The sequence below is a fragment of the Ooceraea biroi genome, chromosome 9, assembly GCF_003672135.1.
Source record: "Ooceraea biroi isolate clonal line C1 chromosome 9, Obir_v5.4, whole genome shotgun sequence".
NCBI classification, from domain to species: Eukaryota; Metazoa; Arthropoda; class Insecta; order Hymenoptera; family Formicidae; genus Ooceraea; species Ooceraea biroi.
This window is the reverse complement of record NC_039514.1, coordinates 5,811,787-5,822,466: the sequence shown is the minus strand read 5'-3', so window position 1 is coordinate 5,822,466 and position 10,680 is coordinate 5,811,787. Positions and strand designations below refer to the sequence as shown.

Sequence of the window (10,680 nt, the reverse complement as noted above, 5' to 3'; positions counted from 1 at the left end):
AGCGCATAACACGTGTGAACACGAGCAATAGCATTCTGTTATCTTATGAAAGTTTTTTCTAATTCACAATAATTTTTCTTTCTTTGTCGCCGCATACATTTTAATGAAATTTTACGAGTTAATATGATATTTCTTATGCAAAAATATTTGAAGCAGCATACGAACAATAGCATTTCCATTTTTAATCTACAGTAATTTTCCTTCACTGGTTTTGCTTCTAGCTTTTAGCTTCAGGAGCTTATGACATTTACCCTGAATGACATCCACGCTTCGTGGTATCATGTAATTTTTCTCGAGGGCAACACGCGTCAAATTTGCGTGTGAGCAGACGTAAAATGTTGGCTAATACGATGAAGAAGAATGCACATTGGTGGCTTTTAGCATGCGTACATTAATGATATAACAACGTTCATTATCCTGGGAATGTAACAATGGCTATACAGCTAACAGTATATCGTCAGATCGTCAGTGGTGTCGGACCAGATGAATTTCTCTCTAATGAAATATATCTAATGTCTCGCTTTCTTTTCAATAATTTTATCACGCGTAAAGCATCGTGCGTGTAATTAATCATGAGGGAAAGGAAGAGATTCCTTTGCTGTGATACGACTCAAACTATCGCGTTATCCTGTGGAGCTCGATCGAATGCTGCGAAATAAATTCGTTCGGTTTTTGAAATGATATACTGTAGTATCGCTGAAGAAATACAACTTATATTGTGCAATTCTCGATGGTACGCAATATTGAAGTTAATTCAGCTCCATTGATGGATCAAACGAAAACTTCTGGTATTCTAAGGCTAGCCCCACGCTCTTCTGAGTTTAGAGCGATGTCTTCGTCCTTGGCATCTGTGAAGGTATTTCGTATTAATTGATAAAAGTCGCATTAATGTTACATTAATATGTTACATAATATATAGTATATTGATTTAATAACAAGCATTTTAGAATTATGCCAATTGATGAATCTAAAAGAGATAAAATTTTGCATATTTTAAAAGAAAGAATATAAAATTCAATAAGGTAATAGAGATGCATTAACAGTAATGATAAACAATAGAATATACATACATTAAGAAAACAAAAACAGTGTCCAAAATTTTTCATCATTTTAATACTGCAAGTACATTAAACCGATGTCAAATAAAGTTTAATATAGATTAAATAATAATAATAAGTTGAATTATATTTATGAAATCCTTTACATTTATTAATAAGAATTTCAGAAAGAAAAACTAATTAATGTGAAATGAGTTCAACTGTTTGATAATAGTAGTACAAATACAGGTACAAATACAGGTCAGTATCGATTCATTTTAAAATATGAAAATATTCTTTATTGTATGTTAATTGTTCAATTGGAAAATTGAGTACAGTTTAAAAATACAAAAGTTTTAAATTAAATGAGAAATAGTATCTTTCTCGATGATTTTTGATTTCATTCCAGGTTTCATTTCTCGTACTCATTACTCATCTTCCTTGGACAATTTCACAAATTAGAGCGGGCTCTCTTTCTAATTTATAATCGATCGCCGAAGCTCGCAAACATTAACGAAAATTACGTACTGCGCAGCGTAAGAGTGATTTTCATAGGATCGCGTGTAGCACGTCCGCGTGATAGTAATCATCCCCCTCGAGGAAAGTGATTACTTTGCGAAGCAAAAGGGTGGAGTTTTACAAGAACAAGGAATATAATGCCGATTAACGTGACTCACACTTTCGGATGCCAATTTTTTAGCAACAAACTTGCTTCGCGATTGAAGACACAAGAATTATATTACTTACGTAAACTTATATAGATTTTCGATGACTTTCGAATAAATTCCTGATGAATTGTCAAATCTTCATTGTTTCGGTGAAAATTAATAAAATAAAATACAATAATAAGATAAAATAGTTGATATTTTTAAGAATGTGAAAATCTGAAAATCATTTGCACACGAGGACACAATTTATACAATGTACGTATACAATATTACAAGTGATCTAAGATCTAAGGTATAATAGTAAAGAGAAATTTCATGTCTCTTTTCTTTTTCATAAAGGAAAGAACTTTTTTACTTTTTCTCGTAAAATGCATATCTGAATTATGAACTCTCAAACATTTTTATTTTTAATAATAAAATAAATAAGGGGATTTTAACAAGATTTAGCAAGTAGCTTAAGCAAGATGTATGTTTTGTTACATTAAAATCTGGTTGATCGGCACGTATGACCATCAGTCACGTTCCTTCCCCTTTTTTTATCCGATCGAACTATAGTATTGCATATAGGTACGATGTTTCACGTCGGGTGTGTCACGTCGCGTGCGACCTCGGATTAAGGATTATTCATAGGTATGTAAACGATGGGATTTCAGTGCTATCGAAACTAAAATGAAAATGAGAAAAGAAGAAGGGAATTTGGAATTATATTATAATGTTATTATAATAAAATCAATATGTTTCAAAATCACGTTGATAAAATTCAATATAGTACTTTATGTTTTTTATGTTGCAGGTTTTTAATTGCTGTTTCTTTTGTAGCAATGAAAAAATGATATTCGTTACATATTGGATTCTCTAGTATTATAATTTCGTGAGTTTTAATAAACATTTATGAGAAACAGAACAATATTATTCCATTTAGAAGAGTATTTTCACACATATATTTCACAAATATATTTTCTATTCTAGATTCTGAATATACTAATACGTTCAACTATCAAAACAAATAACTATTTGAGCTTTTAAATCTACATACTGTTCCAATTTTCTATTCTTATTTTCATGAATCTATAAATATTTTTTACGTAATTGAAAAAGATTCCTGATATCGTAAAACGCGATACCATAAATTTTTTAAATTTATCCATACAAATTCTGTTAAAAACAACGAATATTGAAAGATATGAAATAAATACTATAGAAAGTATAATAACAAATTCGCTCCTGCGCCATTTATTTAATCAGCATTCGTGTCTTTCTGACCTCATCTTGTGGGATTAGCAAGGAAAACTCTTCTGATATCGTTCGTAAGCGGAATTATTTCAAATGGATCTCACCAAGTTTGCAGGGTCGCTGAGCTCTTCATTACTCGCGTGACTACAGGAGATCCATGATCGCCATTCGAAGATAGTAATTGGTATCTTTCGTCCTTCGTAGGTAGGTCTGTCGTCTACGTCGCAATCGCAATCGTCGGTCAGTCGACAGTCGGTTACCTTTGCTGTCGTCGAATACTGGTGCAACGACAGTTCCGTTGAAGAAAACCGGAAATCGCGAACTGGCGCAATCGATTGCACGAAGATCGGAAGTCGCAACGACATGCAGCGCATCGCTATCGCTGGTTAGTGTTAGAATATTGGTTGCATCGATATCTTTTCGTGTGGACCATGCCGAATACTTGTATGAAGATTTATTCTTTCTATCCGGAGCGGCTTTGATCAATTTAGAATCGTGCATGTACAATTTTCAAGGAATTGAGAATTCTGTCCATAATATTATGCTGGTAGCGAATTTCTTAAATAATATGCAAGAAGATGAGCTAAAATTGTTATTTAAAATAAAAAGTTGACATTTCTTATAGGAACATGAATTTTTTGAGCAAATATTGTGAAGAAAGCTAATCCATTTGTTGATCTATTAAAATAGTTTTTAAAAAATTTTTTATTTTTTAATTTTAATACTAAAAAAGAAAGTGTTTTGAATGAGAATCTTTTATTCTAAAATTTTTAAATTTCAATTGAATCAATCATCAATTAAAAACTCACGAATAAAAATTTTGTGCATGTGAAATTTTTTGTATTTTGGAGTTCCACAATTTCTCAATTTTAAAATTTATAAATACGAAAATCGTTTATATAATTATTCTCTTCATTTATGAGATAGAATTTTTGAATGAAAAAAATGCCAACGTTTGTTTATAATTAAATAGCCATGTTAATTTGCTCGATGATCTGATAAGCTATGTCTAAGCGAGTGGAACCAAGCGAAACTTCGCAGAATCTGGTATCGATGGACAATCCAATCCCAGACGATGAAGGGAATGATAGCGAGGATGATTACTCAGCGTCGGTTTGCGCAATTATGCAACGACGAAATTCGATACGTCGACAAAGTCGAAGAAAACGACCACCATCCTCGTTCGGCATCGATATCGAGAATGCTGTGCGTCGCCGATCTTCGGCTTATACCACGAGCTCAGGAGAGTTAGTATTATCAGAGCTAGAGTAGATTAGTTAATTTCCTTATTTATAATAATATATCTAATCAATTTATATAGGATAACAATTTTTATTTTAAACATGACTTTGTTTAAAATATTATGAACTGGAATTGATTTCTATTCTTTTCAATATGATAAATGTATTTTAGTCAAATCAAATTAGTATCGTGTATCTTTTTTTATTGTATAAATATCTATTATAGAAAAATTCTTTCTGCTAAAGTTTCTTCGAAAGTTTCTTGTATAATGATGAATTTATAATAGCACGATAATCTCGATGGAGGAGAGCGGTAACCAGGAGCAGATTTTTGAGAATCTTAAATTGCACAAAGAAGTCCTGAGCGTCGTGAAACAGCAGCCTTGGTCTCTCCGGCGTAAGATCAAGCTCGTGCGACAAGCTAAAGCTTATGTTAGACAACATGAAGGCGCGTTGCAAGAGAGACTCGCCCAGAGCCGCAGCACTAAAGATGTCATAGCACGCGTTTCGATTTTTATGACTAAGGTGACGTCTAGAATAATCTAAGAATATATTTTATATACTTTTATATATATTCAAGAAAACACCGAAATAATTCGAGCACCTAATAATAATCGATAGTGAAGATAGTGATATGCAAAGACATTTTTCAGAAATGGCAGTATTTCCGACGAGAGCTGATCAATTTGCAAACATGGCTTATACCTTGGCAAGTTCGTATTATGGAAATAGAGTCTCACTTTGGATCCGCAGTGGCATCTTACTTTACTTTCCTCCGTTGGCTCTTCTGGATCAACTTAGTCATCGCAGCAACTCTCACGGCGTTCGTAGCCATACCTGAGGTAGGCCTTCATCTCAATAAACAGTTGACACAATCACAATCAATTAAGTTATATAGTCTATTAAAGAAGAGCATGACTTTTCTACAACTTCGATTTATTTATTATCAAAATACAACAAGAAATACACGCATAATATACTTTATATTAGAGTAAGTCCGGGATAGATGATCATAATTTTCTTTCTTTTTTTTGATTGCCGAAAACGTACCCTATTATTTTCAATATTACTTTCATTCTAATATATTCTTTAATAGATGCTGACTGCAAATGTAACGCTTGCTGGCGAAAGAAAGATCATGCTAAAGGAAGAAACCAACAAATCGATGCACTTGTTAACTTTGTGGGAATTCGAAGGAGTATTGAAGTATTCCCCTTTCTTCTATGGATGGTACACTAATCAGGATTCGAACAGGAATTACAGATTACCTCTGGCATACTTCGTCACGAATGTGGTCGTGTACACGTACAGCTTCGTCGCAATTTTGCGCAAGTACCGACTAGATCTTTCTTTTTGTCTATATTTCTTGTTAGCGTAACTTCTTTTCCTATCGTGAAACAAGTACATGAATGCGATCTTTGTTTCAGAATGGCGAAGAATTCGCGTTTAAGCAAATTGACTGAGAAAGAGGACGAATATATCTTCTCGTGGAAACTTTTCACGGGATGGGACTTTATGATCGGTAATCCAGAGACTTCGCACAATCGCACAGCCAGCATCGTACTTGGCTTCAAGGAGGCCTTGCTAGAGGAAGCAGAGAAGCAAAAAGACGAAAGAAAGTATGTTTAAGTTTTGTAGACATAATTATTATTTATATAAGATTTTGTAATATCGATAGATTATTTTGCGAGTTTTGCGTTTGTACATTTCAAAATTTATTTTAATTAAAAAGTAAAAAAAGATATTCTGAAAAAATAATATTTTATATTCTTGTTTACTCTGTGTTTTAATAATTGAAAATAGGTTTTACATAACAAACATTTATATATATATATATAACTATCTTTAATAATTAATCTATATTCAGTCGTATTTATTGCAGTTGGAAAATTATATCAATGAGGATATTTGTAAATGTGGCGGTATTATCATTACTGGCATTATCAGTGTACGCTGTGATTGAGGTAGTTGGACGAAGTACCATTGAAACGCACAATTGGTGGCGACAAAACGAGATCACGATCGTGATGTCTTTGATTACGTACCTCTTTCCGATATTCTTCGAGATCCTCGGTTTTCTCGAAAGTTATCATCCCAGGAAACAACTTCGAATCCAATTGGCGCGGTAAAGTTTTTAGCAATTATATTAATATTTACTAAATGAGAGAGAATGCTACTTGTAGTAGTATACAAATAATGTATTTTTGTTGCTTTATATTTCAGAATAATGGTTTTGAACTTGTTAAATCTCTATTCGTTAATATTCGCGCTATTTCACAAAATAAATTCTATGGTACGTAAGTGTCATGTGTATATAAAATAGGCATAAAAAGTTATATAATGTGCAACGTTATTAATGACAAATTTATAATAAATCGCAACATCGTTCATAATGTTGTCTGTTAATTACACATTGCTCATTTGAACAATATGATTTTCTGTGGAATTCTTTTTACAGAAACATGACCTTTATGGCCTCAAGCCGACAGACACGAATTGCGTGCATAAATTAGTAACGTGCGGTGACGAGCTGACGCGTACCCAACAGTTTGCAACATTGGCATCTTTGAGTCTTGTATTAATGAGCAATGTCACCCATTCTCATGCTAAAAGGGAGATCTCGGAACCAAGTATGATCTTTTTACAAATAGCACAAATTAACTGAAATGCTTCCGTTAGGTATAGGCTATATATATATAAGCTTTTGTTACAACTCAATAGTTTATGAGTCAAAAAAGCTCACAATAAAATAAATAAAAAGAATATCAAGAAATAGTAAACGTGTTTTACGATTCTATCTTGTTTATACAAGAATAAGTGAAAATTATCTTAGCCAATTTTACCGATAAATACCGATATTTACTTGACACGATCGTTTTCGCTCAGCATTATCCTCCAACGAGCAGGGAACGTTCTTCCTCAATCCTTTTTTGGATAGCCGCATGTACGAGGATTTCAACGATACGTCCGAAAATTACGACGATTATTCGGATTACGATAATGACAATGATCAATATGAAAGCAGTAACAAATTCTATTATACCACGTCTTATTATGAGAATGAGAATACAGGAAATACTCAAAATATGAACGATAATGCAACACGTTACGATATGAATTCATCTGTAACTGTCAATTTTCTGACTAATTCAACCTACGCCGAAGATATCTATTATTTGTCCCAGAATAAAAGCATTTCAACAACTATTGAATCCAGCACAATAAAAGGTATTCGCAGTTCGTTTATTGGATTGATCAGAAAATTCCTTCGGACTCGATATAAATAGCGTTATTATTAGGTGTGCAAAGTAAGTGTTCGGTACTTTCTTTTGAAGATAAATTGTGAATCTTTCTTTACTTTCTTTTTTATTCTGAGATAAAAAGTATAGCACTGTGTTGTAATTAATTAAAGTTATAGTAATGTTGAAAGTACAATTAGTACGAATAGTATATAATCGCAAAATCAAAAAGATGATGCCATTAGCTTTACTAAAAAGTTGGCAATTCATCGTTTCCAGACAGTGAAGAATCATCTCCATCATCTTTAGGTAGAGAAGAATCTATTAGAAAATACAATGTTGTTTCTATAACAGTAGATGCCACTCCTACAACGATCGCAAAGTATACTCCGGAAAGCAGTGTTCCCACTTTACAATCAGATAAAGATAAAATTCCGCTCTTAAAAGAGAAATATATGGTGAAATGCTACGAGAAGATTTGCACTACTACATCACCGAAGAATTTACGTAAATGTTAGACCTCTAATTATTTTCTGCTCTACGATTATTTTACCATTACCGTTTCCTAATCACCAAGTGGTGACTAAAATGTTTAAATTTTTACTTGTACTATATACTTTCAGCTATACTTTTAAAAGAAATGGATCCGAAAATTCGGAGAAAATTACGGCGATTATGTTGGGAGACTATGTTCGGGCAAGAACTCGCCAAGCTCACTGTCATGGATTTGGTAAGATAATAAATTTTATTAATAATTATGTAAATATTATTAAATATAGGATATGTTTCTCATAAATTGTAAATTGCGGTTACATTTTATTGTATGTACGACTGCTTATTAGATACTCACCATATTAGCTACTCTCAGTGTGGACTTCTTCCGCGCCGTTTTCGTGCGTTTCATGAACAATTGCTGGTGTTGGGACTTGGAGAAACAATTCCCGCAATATGGTGATTTTAAAATAGCTGAGAATATTCTTCACTTGGTGAACAATCAAGGCATGGTCTGGATGGGAATGTTTTTTAGTCCTGGTTTAACGGTTCTGAATCTTATTAAGCTCGGTATTTTGATGTATCTACGTTCTTGGGCCGTGCTAGCATGCAACGTGCCTCATGAAGTAGTCTTCAGAGCCTCCAGGTTATTCATATTGCAACACCGTAGTGTTTACTTTAAATAACGAGTTACACGAGCTATATTCCAAAATCTCTCATAGTTTTATTTAATAATTATCTTCCTGTATTTATAATAACGAGCGTTCATAATAATTGTGCTATATGCGTCGCAGGTCTAATAATTTCTACTTCGCGCTTTTGTTAACTATGCTGTTTTTGTGCGTATTGCCAGTCGGTTATGCTATAGTTTGGGTCGAGCCTTCTTGGCATTGCGGTCCATTCTCCGATTATCCGAAAATCTATAACTTAGCGACACAAAGCTTGATAAACCCGCTACCGGAACTAATTCAACGGTACGTATCTTTTTATAACAACATTTAGTCGTTTTTATAGCCCGTCTTTAAATTTTGATAAGAAACTATGAAATAATCGAGCTAACTTTTAAATTTTTTATTTAGTTACATGTTATATTAAATAATCAAGCAAGTAGTTAATTGCCAATTAATTATGCATTTTGAAGTATAATTTTTTAGTGACATAATCCATCAGAAATTTTAATCAGATATATTTTTCTATTTAGATGTTTCGACTACGTCGCATCGCCCGGTATAGTAATACCGCTGATCGTGTTGATGACATTAATCATTTATTACATGGCATCCCTTGCTGGATCTTTACGTGAAGCGAACAACGATTTGAAGGTATTCCAGCGAGTATTGAATAAATCATACTTGTAAATGGTTGTTGACAGAAGGAATTCGATTTTTATTTATACATATATGAAAATGTATTTGTATGTATAAAGAAATGTATTCTTTTAGATACAACTGAGGCATGAGCGTACGGAAGAACGTCGCAAATTATTCAAGATAGCAGAGAAAAGGCAAAATGTGGCCGAAACTCCGCTGTCAAGATGGAAAAAGATTTTACCAGCGTTACCGCAGGCGGGAATATCACGGAATTCGGAAGTAATTCAAAGAGATAATATACAAATCGCAGTTACGAATTCGAATGATACGGTGGAGAAAAAACAATTGACGAACGATACTAAGGAAAATCAGTTGCGGAATGGTCGCGATGAGGCGCTTAATAATGCCTGTCACGATGGAACGCGAAATGAAGAAGATGATTTAATATTAAATGATACATCTTCCGGCAAACGGTATGAGATTGGGTGTTATAAGTATACAAGTTATTTCGGTGCTTTTTCTTGAAGGAACTTACATTAGTCTTTCTTTATTTTCTTCTTTTCGATCGAGAGGGTTTGTCAACTGTCGATAAATGGAGAAAAGTATTAGAAAATGATTGCGAATATTTTGAAGATTAATTATATATCTCTTTATTATTTTTTTGTAATAAAGGCTCAGTTTCTCTAAAAGAAGCATCGAATTAATTTGGACACTTAATAATTAAAGAATAGATTTGTGAAATTTTATACAAATCGTCTTATATCAATCTTGAATGAATTATATTTTTGAAATTATATTTTTGAAATTGTTAACGTCTATCAGGAATATCAATTGCATTTTCGGATTATTAATTTTTTCGAGCAGGCCAATAAGCTTCGTTGGATGTTCTTGGGACTCGCAATCAAGCGGACAAAGCATTACACCAGAGATTCAAATAACTGAGATAAATCAAGTAAATGAAGAAATGCCTGATGGTGACACTCACTCTGTGGAATTAAATGACATACCTGAAGATCATAATCAAGAGACAATGTAGTGAATTGAATGTAATGAATAAAAAAGTTATGACATCAATTAATTTTAATCTCATTTAACTTGACCTACTTTATGATATTATCATGATTTTAGTAGGTTTGCTGAAACAAAAGTAATTTATGGAGACATTGTATGGTTATTGCATTTATTTTTACAAACATAGTGTAAAATATTTATAAATATTTATAAACAATTATTGCCAATAACAATGTGAGCGATTATCATTAAACCAGAGACGGATTGTCAAAACGTGCATAGTCGAGCACAATATGTAAGATCACATTTTAATTGAGCATTATTTTTTTATATACTTTACACTATCACATGGAGAAAATGTTTCTAAAAATATTTTTCTATACAGGGTATTTGACATAAAGTAGATCTCGTCAAACAGAATTAAACAGTCCTGTACCATTTTGCAAACG

General features: G+C 32.8%; 1 protein-coding gene across 2 annotated transcripts; it reads left to right on the top strand.

Annotated features, from left to right (window-relative positions):
* The first annotated feature begins 26 nt into the window (after nt 1-26).
* LOC105279635 (transmembrane channel-like protein 3) lies at nt 27-10,298 on the top strand. 2 transcript variants are annotated; one of them, XM_011339526.2, is made up of 18 exons: nt 27-856; nt 3,143-3,323; nt 3,942-4,185; nt 4,467-4,704; nt 4,833-5,021; nt 5,276-5,511; nt 5,607-5,798; nt 6,062-6,304; nt 6,403-6,472; nt 6,638-6,809; nt 7,066-7,407; nt 7,698-7,925; nt 8,042-8,148; nt 8,261-8,556; nt 8,705-8,884; nt 9,112-9,232; nt 9,353-9,693; nt 10,085-10,298. In XM_011339526.2, the coding sequence occupies exons 1-18, from the start codon at nt 731-733 to the stop codon at nt 10,254-10,256; spliced, it is 3,678 nt and encodes a 1,225-aa protein (XP_011337828.2). In that variant the 5' UTR covers nt 27-730; the 3' UTR covers nt 10,257-10,298. The 2 variants fall into 2 exon arrangements, with proteins under 2 accessions (XP_011337828.2, XP_011337827.2); XM_011339525.2 differs by having other exon boundaries at nt 7,698-7,931.
* The last annotated feature ends 382 nt before the right edge of the window (nt 10,299-10,680 follow it).

Coding starts and splice junctions, on each gene's coding strand:
- LOC105279635 (XM_011339525.2), top strand. CDS start 731: ATGGTACGCAATATTGAAGTTAATTCAGCTCCATTGATGGATCAAACG. Junction 4,186..4,466: donor TATACCACGAGCTCAGGAGA/GTTAGTATTATC, acceptor AATTTATAATAG/CACGATAATCTCGATGGAGG. Junction 7,932..8,041: donor ACCGAAGAATTTACGTAAAT/GTTAGACCTCTA, acceptor ATATACTTTCAG/CTATACTTTTAAAAGAAATG.